Here is a 21,283-nt window from a genome sequence, read left to right as displayed (position 1 = left end):
TCTTCATCATAGCAATGCTAAGTAATTCAATAATGAAGTCAGTGGGCACCGCAACTGGGGCTGGTCTTTTGTCCAAGGCTAGGCGCATCACATCCAATGCATCCATTTGCGGTATACTGGTGTATAATGACACTATGTCACATGTGACCAAAAGTTCTTTTGTGGAATCAAAGGGTCTATCATCAATCAAATTGATGGTCTGGGTGGTGTCACGCAAGTATGTTCTTGTCGTGAGTGCAATAGGTTTTAAAAAGAAGTCGATATACTTGCACAGTGGTTCCAGCATAGATCCACACCCAGATACGATTGGTCTACCTGGGGGATGGGCTAGGTTCTTATGTACCTTGGGAAGTGTATATATCGTCGCTAGTGTTGGAAATTTTTGATTCAAAAATTTGAATTCTTGAATTCTTGGTCACTCAGAAACCCTTCCTCCAAACCTTTCTGTGTAACAGTTAGGATGGTATTGGCAAGATCACGGGAGGGATCGCAGATGAGTGGTGCCATTGTTATTCAAAACCCGGAGCTGTATAAACAGGAGATTTTTAGACAACTTAATGATGGCATCAGCTATCGCAAACTCATCTGCGATCCCTCCCGTGATCTTGCTAATACCATCCTAACTGTTACACAGAAAGGTTTGGAGGTTTGGAGGAAGGGTTTCTGAGTGACCAAGAATTCAAATTTTTGAATCAAAAATTTCCAAGACTAGCGACGATATATTCACTTCCCAAGGTACATAAGAACCTAGCCCATCCCCCAGGTAGACCAATCGTATCTGGGTGTGGATCTATGCTGGAACCACTGTGCAAGTATATCGACTTCTTTTTAAAACCTATTGCACTCACGACAAGAACATACTTGCGTGACACCACCCAGACCATCAATTTGATTGATGATAGACCCTTTGATTCCACAAAAGAACTTTTGGTCACATGTGACATAGTGTCATTATACACCAGTATACCGCAAATGGATGCATTGGATGTGATGCGCCTAGCCTTGGACAAAAGACCAGCCCCAGTTGCGGTGCCCACTGACTTCATTATTGAATTACTTAGCATTGCTATGATGAAGAATTACTTTATATTTCAAGATGATTTCTTTTTGCAAACAAAGGGAGTGGCGATGGGGGCCACCTTTGCCCCCAATTTGGCCATTATCTACATGGATCATTTTGAGCATCAGTTCATATTTTCCAACACCAACCCATTTGAGAATAATCTTACCCTCTGGGTAAGATACATAGACGACGTCCTGTGTATCTGGAATGGTGGTAAAGAACAACTGTGTGCCTTCCATTCATGGTTAAACTTGCGCAATGCAAACATCCTGTTCACCATGGAATCCAGTGACACAAGCATCCCATATCTGGACATCACAATATATGTGAATGAAGATAAGTCTACAGACGACGTTGTACAGGAAAGCTACAGAACGCAACTCCCTCCTGCAATATGGCAGCCACCACCCCAGAGGCCTTAAAGACAATTTACCTATTGGCCAATTCCTTAGGGTGCGGCGTAATTGTTCAACCAGATCCGATTTCATCAAAGAATCTGAGGTACTCTGTGACCGCCTAATCACTCGCGGCTATCCTGCCCGGATGGTCAAACGGGCACGAAAACGGGCCTGGTATAACCCCCGGGAGATCCTACTGAAGCCAGAAGGTACTAATAAAGAGGAGACAGATCGCCTTGTCTGCGTTACTACATTCTCTACTTGCAGTAATGAGATCAAACGAATTATCAAAAAGAATTGGCACCTTGTGGCCGAAGAAATCGGACATTTAAATCCACCACTCCACTCTTTCAAAAGGGCTAAGAACATTCGTGATATGGTAGTTCACTCTTATTTGGAGCCAGTCAGCCAACCTTCCATTACTACTTTATGGAACCTGCCCAGTCTAGTAGGGCACTATAGATGTGGGACATGCATTGCCTGCGAAACAACTATTCAAACCAAGAGTTTCCAACATTGCCAACGCACATTTCACCTCAAACACTACACTAATTGTAAGACAGCAGGGGTTATTTACATTATAAGGTGCCCCTGTAATCTACTATACGTGGGCCAGACACAACAAAAGATCAAAGCAAGGATCTCTTCACACAGAAGTAGACTAAGATGTAAAGTGATAGGGGCTCCCTTGGTCGATCACTGGTTGAAAAGTGGCCATCAAGTAAACGAACTGAGATGGTTCGCTGTAGAAAAAGTCACACTCAGTAGGAGGGGTGGTAACCTACTGACAATACTCAACACACGAGAAGCTAAATGGATGTCCCTTTTGGACACCATCAAAAATGGGCTCAATGAACTAGATAGTAGCCTGTCCCAAAGGGCAGCACTAGGTTAAAATCTTTGATCAATACTGTGATGCGATTAGTACTGTGTAAGATTTAAGAACTTATTTCTCGGTTCACCCTCCTGTGTGAGAAGTGCCCGAGTATACACATGTCTGCTTGACCTAATAGAGTGCTGTATCACCATCCTTTTATTCCTCGGCTCACCATCCTGTGCGAGAAGTGCCCGACGATATGCATAACTGCTTAATTTTACAGAGTGCTGTATTATCTTCCATCTGATTATCTATTATCCTCCATCTGATTACTTTTAGATGAATGTGGCTGAACCTATATGTTTCATTACATATCCGTTTACAATCTCATGTTCTGAGAATTGCACGGACCGTTTTTCTAACATGCAATAGTTGCAAGCATATGGTTGTCTATGTTTAACTATATAATTTTTATGAAATTGCGAGTTTTTGTACATCAAATCTCACTATTGCCAACTGCCACCTAAGGTCCTGAATATTGTCTGCCCCTGAGCATTTTCTAATTCGAATTTCGGGACGAGTGAAGTATTTCTTCACTTTTTCCGACATGAGGGACACGTGACCTCCCGGCTCAACATCGCGTAGTGTCAGTTTCACTTCGCTTCTGCTCCCGCTGCACTGTCGAACGGCGATCATGGCTGATTAATCCGACCTTGTTCCCATTGCTGACCGAGCTGCACCGCTGGAGGACTTTTGTCCGAGTTCAACTAATTGTGAGTTTCCGCCATCACTGTGAGTGCAGATGTTTCTGCTACTCGCCAAACAGTATTTCTTGCCCCAATTGCACCCGGGCTTACGGACCTCTGTTCCGTTTTTTGTTTCCTTTACCTTAGCGATTATGGCTCTGAGGTTTTGACCTGTTTTCCAAGGCTTACCGAGCAGCATCATTGGAAGGGGCTGTCCCAGGTTCGTTAACCGTGAGTTTGTTTGATCATTATTGTGAGTGCAGATGAGTCTGCTATTTTTCAAATATATTCAAGCAGTATTTCCAGCCCTAGTGGCATCCGGGTTTACGGACCTATGTTCCGTTTATGTTTCCATTACCAGAGTGACCGGGGTTCCGAGGCTCCTCAAGCATCTGTCGAGCTCGTGATCCAGCCTCATATCTTGATCACTTCCACCTAGGATCAAGTAAGTGGCTCTGCGTCGTGTGTGATTTTTAGACACGTTTTAAAGCCCGCGCTGGATTTTGAGGTTTTTTTTTTTTTCGAATTTGTTTCCTATAGCTTCGTAACGTAACCTTCCAATTTGAAAGTACCCCTTTGGAGCTTGTGAATCTTGGATTGATCTAGAGAGTATGGTCCCCTAATCCTTGACTTTCACCCGCAAATTTTTTTAAAAAAACCCTTTTACTATTTTTCTAATATAGTAAGTAATTTTCCTTTGTGTTTACAGTGCCCCCTCTACTCAAACTCCGGCTCCCTGTCTAAGTCATACAGGTTATCCGGACACATAAGCTTGGCTTTGCATTGATTTAAGGTCCTTCGTGACCTCATACTTAGGTGAGCTCCAATCGTTCCCTTTTGGTGTTCCGCATCCCCCAAAGGTGTTGGGCCCACATTAGTTCTTGGTTGGATCATCCTCCATCCTTTGGGATACCACATAAAATTCTGCTGCAAGGAAACTCTCTGCGTGGTACCAGAGTTTATACCATACCGTTGGTTTCCTCCTAAAATACTCAACACTTCTCATTCCTTCTGTCTGTTTTATTATTCCTCTGTAGTTTACGATGTTGGTTTCGCGTTGGATATTCCTCTACGATTGATTGGGATACTCCATTTCCCCCAGCAGAGCTCGTTGAAGCCTGCTGCCCATGGTAATTGCGCGTATTTATACTTTGACGCCGGTTCCCCGACGTCTGTAATTAAATTGGTTGTGATACTATAGTACACTCCGCTCCTTCATAATTAATTTTTCCCACCCTTCTTTTAATTTCCAGATCTTGGCCCCTACCCCTCTTGCCCGCTCTACCCTTCCAGTCCTGATGAAGACCCCATTTAAGGAATCTACTTGACCTACAATACAGGGGTCGAAACGTCGACGACTTTTGTTTGGTTTTCTCTGACATCCGGTTCTAAGTCCCTGACATTACCATTGACGTGGTTGAACCTGTGAATGTCTTTTCTGTAACTGTACCAAATTTAGTCTCCCAATTATTAGGATGTTACATTTGAAATGTTTAATTACCGTTGAATTTTGTGATTGGTCTGACTTAATATGACTATCACTTTCCTGTAATTTCCTTTGATGAGCACCCCCTTTCCTTTCCTTTCTCCTTTTCCCCTTGGGGCTTTTTAAGCTTGTTGATTGACCATTTGAACAGATGTCAATTTTTGGATGTATCCAGTTTTGGTAATAAATTGCAATACTGTGAGAAGGTTATTGTATTATTTTAAATAACTTTCCTAAACCTTACTTATATTTTTTTTCTCTTGCGGGGACCCCCTGTTCCTCATGTACCACTTTGTCTGACGTCGAGCTCTTATGCCAGTCTCTCAAAGGTGGGAGCCTCTGAAGTTTTGTAGTTCAGGAGCAAGGAGGATTTTGGCCTTGACTTTGGCTCGGACCTTTGATGCACTATTTTCAGCTCCGAAGGCTGCCTTTCGCTGAGAAGGCGTTGAGATAGGCTGTGGATGGTGGATTGTCTCCGAAGCTTTACCTTGCCTCCAACCGGAGCCGGAGGGTGGACCAGAGACCACCTTCTTAGCCAGGTCGGGGCTTGATGCCCGTGTAGAGCAGTTTTTAAGAGTGGGTCTTTACCCCATGCCTAGGGGTGACCCTTATGTACCTTGGGGTTTTCTGTGTGTGTTGTCCCATTGACCTAGACTCTGAAAGGTGTGCCTCCTCTTCCTCCGAGGATGGTCCCTGAAAACCTCATCCTCTATTCAAGTAAATCTAGTGGACTGTCATGTTTAACAGTACTGAACGCAGATGATAAGTAAAGGGGTATAGAAGGCATGACTCATTCTGATCCAGCATTTTTAGCATGTTATCCGCTATGTGCGTGAACACTGATAAAGTGTTGTGGTCTTGACAGAAGTCAGATTAGGTGTTGGTCAAGAAGTTCAGATTGTTCTATGTGGTGCAAAGTTGGACCTGGACACACTTTAAGGGGCTTCACCAAAGTGGGAATGTTGGAGATAGGGCAGAAATGGTTAAGATCCGAGCCATCTGCAGTTGTTTTTTTCAGGATGGGGGTTACCTGTCCTACTTTTAGGCAGTCAGGGATAGTGCCTGGGTGAAGCGGGGCATTTCCTATCTTGGTCCAGAGGGGTATAGAGTATTTAATCTCTCTGAAGATAATCAGAGGTAACAGGTCTAGAAAGTGATTTGAAGGTTTCAATGCTGTAAGAAAGTTGTGGATGTCGCTTTCACTGAGGGATGTGAATGTATGCCAAGAAGCATTGTTGTTTGGGGTGTGCCCTAGGAGACCATTTGCCTCAGCTATTGGTGAAGGAGGCAGGTTGGTATGAGAAATAAATGGAAGGAGCTCTATCGTCAACCTCAGATCATTTTCGATTTTTTTCTGTTTTGCCCAAGAAGGAAGCAAAATCCTCACAGCTTGGAAGCATGTTGGATCAATTGTAAGAAGGATTAGGTCGATTTTTCGATTGTTGATTGACAAGATAAAAAAAAAGATTTTTTTAGCTACATCTAATTAAGTTCTAAAGAAATTCGCTTTCGAACTTCTGATTATTTTGTTATAGGTGTTCCTCACCAATCTTAAGTGTTTTAGGTAATCAGTGGATGGCGAGAATCTCCAAGCTCTTTCCCCTAGTTCAGATTGTGTCTTTCCGCGTTAAGGCTGTCGTTGAACCATGGTTTAAAGTCTTTGGAAGATAGTCTTTTTAGTTGTAAGGAAGGTCTAGGATGTTTAAAATTAAGGTAGTGTTGTGGTCTGTGAGGAACGTGGACATCTACAATGTCCATCAGGAAGTTGTTATTGAGGGCGGTGAGATCATTAAGGTTTATGTCCCGCAAAATTATTTTCCATTGTTTAGGTATCTTTAGTTGAGACTTTTTAGAACTGACTGCTTCTGAGATAAGGAAGGTGACATGGTGGTGATCTCTCGAGTCACAAGGGTCAATTGATTCAAGTTGAATGTTACACATTTTTGCAATGATTAAGGTCAAGGTCTCACCCTTATTGTGTATAGGACTGTCACAAATTTGGGTCAGCTCGAGGATTGACAGAAAGGTTTTAAAGCGGTTGACTGCATGGTCATTCAGGTCTTTCCAGTGTAGGTTGAGGTCCCCAAGGAAGATCTAAGTAACTTGATGATCAGAGTAGGTCGAGATGATTTCCATAGTTTTTTCAATGAAAGGTTGGTTGTCTCCTGGTGGATGGTAGATCACGTGAAGTTTTCAAATATATCTGTTGTTGCTAGCAAGATCAATGCATAGACATTCGCAAGTGGGAAGAGCAGCCGTGTCTGACAGTTTTAAAGACAGGGTGTTATGGTAGAAGCAGACTATCCCACCATAAGATCTACAAGCTCTAGTAAGTCTAGTATAGGAGCAGGTGCATCGTTTAGCCATGTTTCTGTAATGATAACAAGGTCGAACTCGTGTGAGGATGAGGTCAGAAAATATGGCGCGTATCTAAAAGCTAATCTGCAGTTGAGGAGCATGTATTTCCGGGGAGTATTGGTGTTAACTGAGGGAGACGGTGTGATGTTAATAAGCTTGAGATTGACTTTGTTTATGGTTCTGGAATTGTGTCTAGGTTATTGTATGTGGATTAGCAGGAATAGTTTGGATTTGGTCCAGAATGTCTGTGTCGGTATCTTTAGTAGGGTTATCAGAAAGGAAGAGGGCGGAAAGGTTACTGTCAGTAAGTTGCCTGTTTAATGTCAATGGTCGAGAAGGGGTGTTAGGAGAGGGTATGGTTTTCCAACTAAGATGATGAGAATAAGGAAGGTGGCGTCAAACAGAATTTAGCGGCATGGGCACCAGTACATCATCTGGGACCTTTTGGGCCTTTGACTGACCACCATCTCAGAGTTGATGGTTGTAAGGCTCTGTAGATCTGCCTTGAGTTGACGAAGGTTGAGTGAAATCTCGTCTAGTGTAGATTCCACAGAACCGTGGAAACAGGTGATCATTGTATGGGGAGGAGGCCAGGTGGCGAGGGGAAGACTCAGGTAGTGGTGTAAGCATTTTGCTGGTCAGGGAGGTCCAGCAGAGGGTAAGCCTAGGTGGGATGAAATTAGGTGGGAGAGCAGCAAGGGAAGGGTTTGAGTGCTGAAAAAAGAGTTGTATGAAACAAGTTGTTAGTCCTGTTAGGGGATTCGGACTCTGATATAGTAAAAAAAAATGGGCCGGGGTGATGTGGAAGTGCAAGCGGGACCAGTGAGGGTGAGTTCGGAAGACCAGGGTTTAGACATGGGGAGGGGTTAGAGCCATAGAAGAAAAACAATTTGCACACATCAGGGCCCAACACTAGATGGCAGAAATATGCACAGCATATGTTTCTGCGCCCACACTTGCCTTGAACATATCTTTATTTCTCCTAGTTACTTCCTCTTTGTATGCATGCTGCATTCTACAGTACACATACAAAGAGGAATATGCCTCTACAGATTTTTTTTGTGAAGGAAGGCATCTATTCCTTCACAAAAATAATCCTGCCTGTAAGGTAGATATCATTGCACTATAGCGCAAGGGTGCCTGCAATGGAGCTAGGAAGCACACTGCTCCAGCGCAGTAAGAGAGAAAGAATGCTTCATATCTTAGTGGATATGGCGCATTCATGCTCTCTCCCTGTCGTACAGCACAGCAAGATGTCTTGCTGCATTGAGTTGCGTGTTCTTATGATAAATCTGGGTATACATGTTCTATCACGGAGGTTATGAGTCATACTGCTTTTTAGCTGTCCAGAACAAGTCTATAAACTGTTGAAGTTTCCAATTCTGATGCTAGCTTACTGAATTGGGTACAGAAGTTGCAGAAAGTAAATGGTGATGGTGGGTGGGTGGATGTAGGGGGGAGGACTAGGAAGGCTCTGTATGAAATGTTCATTTTTGAATTGTGGATGAAGGTTGAAGGAGCTGAAAACATTCTGCTTTACTAAGGCGTAAACAATTCTGTGTATGGCCTAATGATGAACATATTCCATTGTTGGAGGAGGACTACAGATCCTGGTTAACCAGAATAGTGGTGAAATGGGAACTTGGGGGAAGTGGGGACTTCTTAGAGGAATATCATGAAAAACAACTCTAAGAAATGAACGTGGTCAGAATTTAATTTCCTAATTAGAATGTTGCTTTCAAATGAGGTGATATGATTTTCAAGGGAGGTTAGATCTTATGAATGCCCCTCCGAGAAATGCTGAACAGGAGGATCACTCTGCCTTCCAGGGCTACAAGGGTATTAGACATGGGCAATCTTTCAATGTCAGAGTGCCAATTCCATGAGACAGATTATGGTGCTGTACACAAATGAGCATAGATCTGTGCTCCCTTTGTCCAAGGTGGACATCAAATGGACAGTAAGAAAAGGTTACTTACTTGTAGTCATTCTTCTGCATTGTAAGAATTTTCAATTAAGTCATAAATGCTAGAATAACTCCCTGCAGTGTGGACCCCAGAGAAGTTTTCATAGATGTACTGTACATTGAACCGGCACGCAAGGTGCCAGCGTCCATCTGTCAGTGTCATGAGCAACACCCTGTAATAGCCTACCAAGGCAAAGTTATTTTCCTGGAAATCCATAGATGAACCTCAATGAGCAGTTTCAAGCCTCCCTTGCAGCATCTCATGTTCAAGGAAGGTGTGAAAATGTGAAAGGGAAGGAAAAAACTACACACAGCCTGATTGGCTGTTTTAATTAAAACTTGAGAAAAAACATCCTTTCTCTAAAAAAGATTCCAGCAGCTACCCATGATGCACTCTATTGGCAGTGGACTTCCAGAACGAGTTATTTGTTATGGTAGCGTCAGTAAAAGAGATTATTTCTTATTTGCTCTCCAATGCATAGCTGTACCCAGGCAGGGAGGTTGGCTGGGATACGGTTGGTTGGTCTTTTATGACTTCAATGAAGAATCCTATGAAGCAGAACTAGGACTACAAGCAAGTAACCTTCTCTTCTGCATCACAGGATCTTCATTGATAGTTGTGAATGCTAGAATAGAGCAGCAAGTTAATTTTTGTTTTATCAACCAGAAGAAGGCAGCAGGAAGAAAACAGGAAAACATTAGGCTTAAATGTTCAGAGAAAAATTGGACATAAAGACCAGGACCACGAAATACCTGGAGTAGATTCAGCTCTCAGATCCAGCATCATTCCCCTTAGTCTGATGCCTTCAAAGTCTTTTAGGACATTGTTTGGCGATGACAAAGTCCTTGATTGGACATCACACAAACTTAGTGTGGTTAGAGGCAGCCTTTTCCTGCCACAGGAAGGGCACTTCTAAAAAAGAAGGTGCGTCTGAAGTGAAAATCTGTTCGTTCTGCTGTCAAATCTAAAAAAACTAAAAAACAGCCTGAGCTGTGAAACCTCACATGTCCAGAAAAAAAATGAACAGGCTCCGTAAGGCAACTGCCAGTAAAGTGTATCATGGGTTGGGAAGCTTCTGGAAGCCTAAGGAGGCAGGATACTTTTTCTCACCTTTTATGGACAATACAGCTATGAAAAGTGGTCTGGGGACAAGGCACACAGCGGGGAATTATTCTAGCGTTCATGACTAGCAATGAAGATCCTACAACGCAGATCAGTAGGTTCAGAAAAGCATACCAAAGAAGGTACAGATGGGCTACACCTTCAAGTAAAATGCCTTATAGTCAATCGCTTCAGGTGGATATGCAGGCAGCTTACCAGCAGTCCGATACAGTGCAACAGAAGTCAAAATGGAGAAAGCAGTAAAGTAGTACAGTAGTGTGGTGTTTTGCAGAGAGATGTGAATATAGGGTAGCATGGAAGACGTGAACATTACTTTAGACCTAGAACCTCAAATCGTCTCACAGCTCGTGGAAGCAGAACTGCCCGCAGCAACCCATCCCATGTTCTTCACTACTGAATAACCTGGATGCAGTGAGGCAGTTCCTACCTTCTGCAGTTAATTCCAGATTCACTGCTTTTCCAGTGCAAAGCTGATGCTTTCAACAAAGCAAATCACATTGCCTCTGGCACTGCATGGAACATAATCACTTTGAGTAAAGAGGAGAGACAAGTGTAATTTGCTTAAGCTATGAAACCAGCCAACAAACTATCTGGTATGGGGAAGTTTCAACCAAGCAGCTACAAAGCTTGAGCATTGGACGGGGGCATGTATTCCTGCAAACAGTAACCTCCCTGGTTGAATAGAAAATTGAATACATCATTAAGGTGCAGAACCCAGACACTCACACCTGCAAAAACAAGCAGTGTAGGCCTCAACCATAAAAGCCAGAGTAATATTCTTTTCTTCGACTTTGTAAGACTGGACACAATGTAAGTGAAAAAGAAAATCAGAATTTTAAGGCACCAAACAGGCATATTTTTGCATCATTCACAATGCCTCAATGCCTCAATGGGAGAGCCACAGGAAATCCCAGGTATATTTCAGGCTTTCTAGTTCATCACCCTTGAAGCAAAACGTATTGCCCTGCATGAGGAGGAACATAAGGCACAGCATTCCTACCCAAGTACCAAAGCCAAGTAGAGACTCCAAGTGACCTCCAGTCTATTTAGATAGGTATGAGACTAGGTGGAAACAGGGTGCGCCAAGTAAATGAACTACTATCAGTTAAAAGCAGAAATTAGAGGCTGGGTGAGTGAACAAAAACATTTGTGCTTCAGATTATCTATTCCTGCCACTAAGCATGGTTGAGGAAATATTATGAGGGAAGTATTTTGGACATTACCAAGAATACCTATACACAATGACTTCAAATACTTAGCTGTTCACCTTACATTGACGATGAGACATAGGCTTTGAACACTGCCATGATAAATAGACTGTTCAGCAAAAAGTATAGATTAGAAAGAAAATGTGATATTTATATTGATAAGTCATTCTGACTGATTTTCATGTTAGGTTGTATTCCTCTCTAAGGCTACTATTTTCAGCACATATGAGAGAGTTTAAGTCAAATACTTTGTGAGGAAAGTCGAAATAATCAAGAAATCGACCAAAACACGGCATCTGTGTTTTGGGCAGCCACCTCTTGCACCAATGAACCTGATCATGGAACAATCCTGAACTCTTTGGTACTCTATTAGGGTGCAGGCTTGTAGTTCTAGACTAATTGTGTACTGAAAGAACTGTATATTTGTTTCTGCTTTTGGCATAAACCTTTCATAAAAGCTGTATGTTTATATATGTGTGTGCTTTTATTTTAAAATAATAAAAGTCTCATTCTCGACGGTTAAAGTTGTATCCACCTTGCTCACTTTACTAATGCTTGCCGAGTTTCTAGTGCTCACTGGTCTGGCTCCAGCTCCAGTCGAATCTGCCAGGGGGCGAGCTCTCCCTCTCGCAGCCTTGGGAGGCAGCTTACACCTGGTCGGCTGCCGTAGAACGTTGCTGCTGCGGGGACGCCCACCGTCGATAGCGTAGAGTGCTCCAGTAGCCTCTCTATAATTGCTGCAGTCCCGCTGATACCACCGCTGCTGCGATGCTCAACATACCGCAGAGACCTCCAGCAGGCAAGTTTTCCTGACTTTCGGGTCATATTTCAATCTTCTATTTGAAATTCATACACCTCCGACTTAACTTTTCCTTGAATGCACGCTTCACATGTTCACTATATGCACATGCCAACATCCACAATTGATACACCCCTTGGGGTCACAAGAGTAGGTAACCTGAAAATACTCTCCCTTAATGTTAAAGGACTCAATCAGCCTGTCAAATGTCAGAAAATCTTAGACTATTTACGCAGGCAAAAAGGAGATATTGTTCTATTGCAGGAATCCAAACTAGACGCTAAACAATTTAATACACTTAGGAATAAATTCTACACTGAAGTGACAGGATCGGAAGCAGTTGGAAAGAAAAATGGCGTTTTAACATTGATATCCAAGAAGTCCAATATTGACTTACTTTCCTCCACGGCTGACACTAAGGGGAGGTGGGTCACACCCAAGTTGCTCAAAGACGACAACAAATTCTGTTACAAACGTTTATGCTCCAAACACACGTGATTTAAAATTTTGGTCAGACATCACGAAGCAAAATGACCCTATCCCGGACTCAGCTGTACATATCCTCGCAGGGGATTTTAACCTGCCCTTTGATCAGACTCTTGACAGAGACTCCCGATGCACCTTCCATAGTAACAGGTCACACTAAGCCTTCACTAACCTCTGTAATTGATTTCACCTAGTAGATTCATGGCAGTTGCAAAACCCTGATGGGAGGGAATACACATTTTACTCTTCCCCACACGACTCGTTCTCCCGAATTGACTACCTATTTATCACAAAAAATGCCTTCCCTAGAATAGAAGAGACGACAATAGAGCCGAGGGTTATATCAGACCACTCCTGTATATCACTCTCCGTCTCCAATGGAGACCTAAGAGATAGCCCTAAGTGTTGGAATTGTGACTCAGATGTAGGCGACTTAGCCCACATGCTTTTTAACTGCCCATCCCTGGGAAAATACTGGGATAGAATTTTTTATTGCATAGAACATATTTTCAACATCAAGCCTGCAAGGGAATTAGTCTGTGTCCTACTGGGAGTACTAGACCCGAATCTAGTCCATGATAATGACCGCCAACTGCTTGATCTACTACTCACCCTGGCCTGTAAAGTAGTGTTATGTAAGTGGAAGAACGCTTCTGAGGTATCCTTCAAGATGTGGCAAGAATGGCTATCCTTTCTAAGAGGAGCGGATAATCCTGCTCTGCATTCCTCCCCATGGCGCGCTTCCCATAAGAAGCTTTGGAAATCTCTTGATGCTTCATCATTTTCATTTGATCCTCCGTGAGGCATTGTAGGTAAATGTAAACACTTGATTGCGAGGTATATTCCACTCGTCATTGTATACTTCGTGTTAACTTACCATAGATTCTGTTAGGGTACGAGGGCAAACTCATCACCGTTGAACAGTACTACTCTCAACTGACACTCGAACTGTGGGACACATATAGAGAATGTAGACACAGGGCTCTGGACAGGGTCATTGTATATGCAACAGTACATGTCTGTGTAACATTTGTTGATTTGGCTGTCAGATTCGGACTTTTGATATGCGTCACTAAGTAGATTATGTAATTATGTATTACCCTGCCTTTATTTGTTATGATTTTGCTGATATTATGTATGTCACTCATTTTATGAATCAATGTACTTGTATGCTTTGCTTTTTGCTTTCTTTTTGTTTTTTCTTCTTTATTTCTTCTTTCTTTTTCTTTTCTCAATAAAAATGATTTGAATTAAAAAAATCTATCAGACTATTTGTTACACCTTGGATGTTACTCTGCTTACCAATTCATGGTTTTCGCCAAACAAGAACCTTAGCAGAGCTCCGGTCAATGCAGATGCGGGGAGGAGTCAGCTCACATGTCCGAGCTTGCGGACACCATCTTGCCCTCCTTTGCCCAAACCAGACTTGTATTCATAAAAGTCTCATTCTAAGAATGAATTATTTATTTTGTGTAATATTGGTTTCTCTGACTCTTAGACTCTTAAGGATCAAAACATCTTCTGAAATGGTTTGTAAAGACAAGTCGGTGGGCCTTTATTTAAGGTGGCTTTATGACTGAACATTGTGTGCTGGAAGCACTGAAGGTCATTCGTTGGTTCACTATTCCGAGTCTGGTCACTGGGGAATCTTATGCAATCTTTGCCAATGCAATAGAAAGCTATCTCTGTAACACTGCAGCCTCAATGGATGAGCACATTTATTTTCAGAAAATAACATCTGCTTGAAAAATATAAACGGTTTTCCTACATATGTAAAACATTTTCATGGTAACAGTGTTGCAGTCCAGCAGCAACATTGCAAATTTACAGTTCTGCTTCTGATCAATGGCTGCTTTGGAGAAGAAAAGTGTGATGTGGTTTGGAATGTTTCCTGTAAGTGCAAACAACGCTAACTGAAAAGAGTGCAAGATAAAAACTGCAGAATACATCTAATTGGAAAAAATACTTAAAAAACAAAGACAAAAGAGAATCACAGGATGGCTGCAAGGAGGCATCTCTTTTTGAAAAAATGCTCAACTTTAAAAGGAAGTGATAATAGCTATAACATCCCCCACACAGGCCCGCAAGAAATTTTCCTGATTCGAAGTAAAACACTGGTGTAAAATACACAGATGTTTTACCTTTCAAAATAAATATATGTAACTGCCTCATTGCAGTGGGCACTCAAACTGTGGTGTGGGCTGCTGGGACTCAGAGTCCCATCTCCTACCTTGGCCAGAGCAGGTCTTAGCTTGAGGTCTCCTCTCACAGAGGATGCTTCAGTCATGCAATAAATGTGCAGGGCAAACTCTCAAAGGGTTTGCTTTAGGCAAGTCATCACCTGAGACAAGTGTGCTGATGACCCACTCCTGGGTGGTATCCGAACATTAGTCTGTTAGCCACCTATGCCCCTGAGACTCTGAGATTCCAATAGGACTGTTTCCCCAGATCTATTGGAATATGCCAGAAAACACACCTGGTATGTATTTAACACAATATGAAGAATCGATCTTTGCTGCAAACTTTCTCTCACTGCCTCTTTAGTTCACCATCCCCCAGTAACACGAACACTGATGTGCAAGGGGCATTCAGGCAGGAGGGGAATCAAGGTCATACATTATTGAAAAGGCAAGTGGCGGCAGAGCTGGAGGTGCGCCCCCCTCTCCTGTTACTCTTTGCAGTATAGATTTCAAAGGGTGGACTGCAGAGACAATCCTTGGAGCTGGGGGGTGGATCTTTTTCTGAGATGTGCAGACACACTGCATTTGGCACTGGTGGTGGAAATGGTTTGGTACTGAGGGAAGCCCTCTGCCTCTGAGAAAATTAGAAACAATGAATTACACAATGGTGTTGGGAATGGTTTGTGAATGAGAAAAGCTTTCCATTTCTGATGTGTGTAGACATACTGCATTAAGCTTCGGTGCGTGGATTGGGGGGGGGGGGGGGGGGGGGTAGCGATAAAGGAACCACTTGTCTCTGTGGCACAGACATACTGTGCAAGACCGTGGGATTAGCCTTTAGCCAGTGAGGTATGCATACACAATGTATTAGGCTGTTATGCTGGAAATAAGTGGTCAGTAAAGTAACCATTTTTTGATTGGGTTTCTCTTCAATTCTTTTTAACAGAGATCCTTCATCTGCTCCCAAATATATAGTTGTGGGGGGAGATCTCACTCTTTATCTGGGGTACTTTTTATCTGTGACAGTGGAAGGGACTGTCCTTTTCAATCTTCCCTCACCTGTGTGGAAGCACAGTACGTCTTCATTTGAATGTGCCAAGCATCATTTCCCCTCATATAGTGTTGAACCTTCACTTGTCTCTGGGGGAGGTTAAGACCTCCTCTCACATGAGTCCTCTTTCTAACCACCTTTGAAGTAACTTTAGTACACACCCATACAATGCGTTTGTCAATGTGTCTGTGGTGTTTCCATTCCCCAACTGTGTCCAGAGTTCCCTTACTTCTGAAGGTACTCTCGGAGCCTCCTTTTCTCTCTGGGTGTGTTGGAACCTAGTTAGCGCCTTTGACAGGATCTCACATTAATCTCTCTTGAAACTGTAGACCAACCTCATGCTTTTAACCTTGTGGTAAATTATACCCTCCTCTCCAATTCATCAATTTATCTCATATATGAGGTTTTGTATGTATAGCTTATGACTCCAGCTATCTTTTGTGAGTGCTGTTAAGGTTCTACTACTTATCTACAACTGTATGCCTTTACTTTTGCAGGTACATGGAGGCCAACTGAGTTTCTTTAGCAAGTTCAATTGAGTGTTTTCCATTACCACATACACCAATATACATCTCTTACCTTTGTGGGTGCTGTAGAGTGCTGCGAAGGTCACCATGAAGAAGGTAGTGGAGTACTTGCCGGCATTGAGTAGGTGAGGAAACGCACGTTTGCTATCGCGGTACCGGCGAAGGCACTGTATGAAACGCAGCCATGCTGGGATGCACTGCACCACAGCACGTACACCATATGAGTAACTGTGACACACCGGATAAGCTGCAGAGAGAGAGGAAATGGGTCCAATAAGAGAAGGCACAGGACCAAGCAGCCACAAAAAAATGCAAAGGAACTTGGTCACCATCCATAAGATTAAACTATCACTTACCAAAAAGCATGCATTTTAAAAGCATACAATTCCACAGGACCAAGACGCCATTGAGTGTGCCACTGTAGTGGAGCAAGAGTTTGAGGGGAGGAGCCTTCACATGGGAGACGGATTGCTGGGGTGTGGTTGGAGAGCAAGGCGGACACTGAAGTTCCTATATGCAGATGTTGGTGTGAAGAGAGGGGTGAGGGTGTTAAGCACTTATTTGAAATCTTCACAGAAAGGCAATGTTAAGATTGATTGCGGGAGGAGGGGGAAGAGTGTTGTGGATGATTCAAGAAAATAAACCTATAGCTACTTGTGCAAATGGGCAGATCAAGAGAGTCTTGCTCAAAATACTGAAGAGCCTTCCCAAAAATGGCAAGTATAGGTGTGAAGGTGTTGTGGTTGATATAGAGGGATACAGGTGTTGCAAAATCATTGGGTGAATCCTGGTTTCCGCCAAGGTGATGACGTCTCGGAGGATGAAGTCCACATTAGATAAGTCCACGGGGAATACAGAGCAGTGGGAGTGGATATCTTAGTACTCAGGTAAGAAGACAGTTTTGTTTCTTATTGATCTGGCAAACCACACGTAGGATATGGCAGTCCAGTGGCGGGGCTGTTTCTGTATCAGTACAAAAGGGGGTGGTGATGGACGGAGCATCTGAATCAATCAAACACTCACACCCAGTCAAGAGATCTGGGTTTAATACATCACCGTTCTTTAGCCCACTCTGCCACCCCAGTTCAGACATGGCTATATGCAAATCAGTCTGACCCTGTGCCTCATGGGAACAGTCCAGCCCGAACTGCCAAGCCATGTCTTCCCTGGACCGAAAACAAGCTTCCGAGGACCGGTTTCTGGCATTCCAGCCGTCTTCAGCCCGGCTTGCTTGAATCCAGTGGCAAAGTGAGCAAGGGACTCACGTCTGAGCATACCCTGCCACACTTATGGCGGACAAAAGCGGTACAAAAGGGGGTGGTGATGGACGGAGCATCTGAATCAATCAAACACTCAAACCCAGTCAAGAGATCGGAGTTTAATCCAACACCGTTCTGGGGCCTTGTTAGCCCCCTTTTGTACCGCTTTTGGCCACCATAAGTGTGGCAGGGTATGCTCAGACGTGATTCAAGCAAGCCGGGCTGAAGACGGCTGGAATGCCAGAAACCGGTCCTCGGAAGCTTGTTACCGGTCCAGGGAAGACATGGCTTGGCAGTTCGGGCTGGACTGTTCCCATGAGGCACAGGGTCAGACTGATTTGCATATAGCCATGTCTGAACTGGGGTGGCAGAGTGGGCTAAAGAACGGTGATGGATTAAACCCAGATCTTTTGACTGGGTGTGAGTGTTTGATTGATTCAGATGCTCCGTCCATCACCACCCCCCTTTTGTACCGTTTCTGTATCAGGGCACAGGTTGGTAAGACACTAAATCTGGAGGGGATGAGAAGCTTAGTGGCTTATGTTTAGGTCTGAGACTTATTGTTATGTTCATAAAACCATGGCACAATGGGTATGGGCAGTAAGAAGGGAAAAGTGGCCAGGTTAGGGAAGCAATATACAGGGGTAATGTGGTGAAAGAGGAATGTGTCAGGAGTGGGAGATGGGTGGTAAAGATGGAAGGGAAAAATGGAGCAGGTAAAATTTGTGAGTAACACAATTTAACCTTAAAGTGATTGATCAGTGAGCAGGCTTGAAATGTGAGCTAGTGGGGGTAAAAGACTCACTGGTGCATGTGCTGCGGCGAGAGGGAGATGATAGTGTCCAAGTAGGTGCTTGTTTTATGATAAAAGGAAAGAAGGAAGAAAAAGTAATGGATGGGGCAGTGACTAGTGTGTGGACTGGCCTCTGCTGGGTCTGGGTCTCTGCTTTCTGAGCTCCTTGTCATAAGTAGAGCATCAACATGGAAAGTTATGAAAGGTTTCGGTAGCATTGCTGATGGGCTAATATGCCCTGTCTGTGACACTATTCAGAGGTGTGGCAGCTGGAGCTGCAGATTTTTTCCACAGATTCTGATCTCCGTCTGAGAAACCTGAAGTGTCTGAGTTTCAGGGGCTGGGCACACTACACCATGGTTTCTTAATTCCTTGTGGGTTCTGGAGTCAACTTCTAGTGTAAAAGAAGAGGTTATCTGTCTACCTGGTGCCCGAATTATGAAAGAACTTCTTCTATATCCTGAAACCACCACTTGTCCTTATGAATAGGAAACGGTGCGCTTAAACGACTATTTATATTCTGGCAAATACATCTGCTGCACTCCAAGAACTGTTTACTTGATTTTATTGTAGCACACCACCGCTACCTACACTGATGCAGCTGTAATGAAATAAAGTAAACAATTCCTGGAGTGCAGTACCGTCCGTCTGTCCATCCATCACCAGCAACTGTTAATGATTTATTCACAGGTGACTAACTGTAGCACATTTCTCCTGTGCCATCCATTGGCTAGAACCCTTTCTCCGACTACCACCATGAGTATCATCACAGTCATGTAATCACTCACTCTCCTGAGCTTCCTATTAACAATGAATTTTTGTGTAGGTAAGAAAACAAGTGACTTCCCTGTAACTTCAGTTATCCAGTTTTGGTATCTTTCATAGATTCACATGCCTGAATCATTCCCCGTCGCCGAGGCGGGAGTCCCACGGTAAATAAAAAAGTAGTGCCAAAAGCACTTTGTAGTAGTAGGCCATAGAAAAGGCCTGAGGCCTAGATTATAGTAGTCTATCTACATCATTATGCTAAAAAGACCAAAGTCTTTGCTCCAACCAATCAGCTTACAGCACCCTCTAGAACCCTCCCTGCAGAGCCAGCTCTCCTCAGATTTTCGCAGCACAAGTGGGAACAAGTATCCCGAACTTAGAGAACTGACTCTCCGGGGAGGAGGGTGGGTGCATGTGAATCTATGAAAGATACCAATACTGGATAACTGAAGTTACAGGTAAGTAACTTGTTTTCTTATCCAGTATTGGGGTATCTTTCATAGATTCACATGCTTGAATCAGAATAGCAAGCAGTAAGCCAGACAAATTCGGTTGCGGATGGTGGGAGACTTATTGTAGTGCACCCCCGTGAATGTATAATTAACAACCAACTATCGCCTAGAGATTGATCTATTAATAAATCATTTTCAGATTCCACATAGAAACCAAGCAATTTCCTTCCGGAAAGGAACTTAAGCACTATAGAAACACACAATATGTTAACATATGTCTGCATATCATAAGCAATATACTGAATTGTATGAACATTATATGAAATAAGCCAACATTAGTACCTGAATATACTCCTTATGGAAACAGGTGACGTAAAACAGCTTGGCCCACTGCCGCATCATCTTGATTTGCTGACTGCAGGCAGTAGTGTCTTGTAAACGTGTGGACATTCTTCCATGTCGCAGCACGGCAAATGTTCTCAAGCGTCACTCCTGCAAACAAAGCTGCAGACGCTGCCACAGCGCTTGTGGAATGAGATCGAACTGATCTTGTCAATGGTCGATTAGCCTTGATGTGACAGAACTGAATAGCGGATGCTATCCATCTTGAAATTGTGGCTTTAGTGACCGCTTTTCCCAATGTAGTCTGACCATAAGTTACAAACAGTTGATCTGACTTTCTTAAAGTCTTTGTTCTCTGGAGATATAACTTTAAGCATCGTTTGATGTCTAAAGAATGCAATGTTCTTTCAGCCTGGGTTGAAGGATTTGGAAAGAAAACTTTCAGCTTGACTGGCTCATTTAGATGAAACTGGGAAGGCACCTTTGGTATGAATGTTGGATTCGTCCGCAAAGTGACATAGTCCTGGGAGAAATGCAAAAAGGGCTCCTTTATAGTGAAGGCTTGAATGTCTCCCACTCTTCTGGCGGAAGTTAGCGCTAATAACAAAGCAATCTTCCATGTCAAGAACTTTAGGTCAGCTCTACGGATGGGCTCGAACGGGTGCTTCATCAGCTGTGAGAGAACAGTGTTGAGCTCCCATTCCAGTGGTGAGGGCTTTACTGGAGGATAAGCCCGGAAAAGACCTCTCATGAATTGTTTGATTAGCGATGAAGAACAGAGCGATTGAGTGTTAGCCATCTTTCTGTATCTGGATAAGGCAGCTAAGTGGACCTTTATTGAGGAAAAAGAAAGACCAGATTTTGCCAGATGTAATAAGTAGGGCAGTATTTTCTCTGCTGGCGCCTCTATAGGGTGTAAGGCGCTAGAGATGCACCAAGCACAGAAGCGCTTCCATTTGAGACGATACGTTTTTAATGTACTCTGGGCTCTTGCTTTCTGTAGAATGTCTCTGCAGTCCCGAGGGATTTGGAGATGTTCGAATTCTAGGAAGTTAGGAGCCATGCGTGTAATTTCAGCGATTGAGGGTCTGGGTGAGGTACTTGACCCTCATTGCGTGACAGTAGGGTTGGGGTTACCAACAGCCTGATCGGTGGCTCCTGAGAAAGTAGAATGAGCTCCTGAAACCAATACTGGCGAGGCCATTTGGGAGCAATTAGGAGAAGGCGGCAGCTCACTAACTTTATCTTGCGCACCACTCGTGGAATCAAAGGGATCGGAGGAAAAGCGTATGCATAGGTCCCTGACCATCGCATGGACAGGGCATTCCCCCTTGACCCCTGTTGAGGGTACCTGCTGGTGTAGTACCTGCATTTCTTGTTCTGTTGAGTTGCAAATAAATCGAACTTTGGCTTGCCCCATCTCTAAAACACCTTATTTAACTGGTTGTTGTCCAGTTCCCA

General features: G+C 43.5%; 1 protein-coding gene across 1 annotated transcript in view; it reads right to left on the bottom strand.

Annotated features, from left to right (window-relative positions):
• Positions 1-21,283, bottom strand: part of XPR1 (xenotropic and polytropic retrovirus receptor 1) — a 588,907-nt gene that overhangs the window by 90,184 nt on the left and 477,440 nt on the right. The window contains exon 11 of the mRNA XM_086955457.1: positions 16,261-16,455. Within this exon, the coding sequence (XP_086811583.1) occupies positions 16,261-16,455 (195 nt within the window). The remainder of the gene's footprint in view (positions 1-16,260; positions 16,456-21,283) is intronic.

This window comes from Lissotriton vulgaris, chromosome 1_1, assembly GCF_964263255.1.
Source record: "Lissotriton vulgaris chromosome 1_1, aLisVul1.2, whole genome shotgun sequence".
NCBI classification, from domain to species: Eukaryota; Metazoa; Chordata; class Amphibia; order Caudata; family Salamandridae; genus Lissotriton; species Lissotriton vulgaris.
This window is presented reverse-complemented; position numbering and strand designations above follow the sequence as displayed.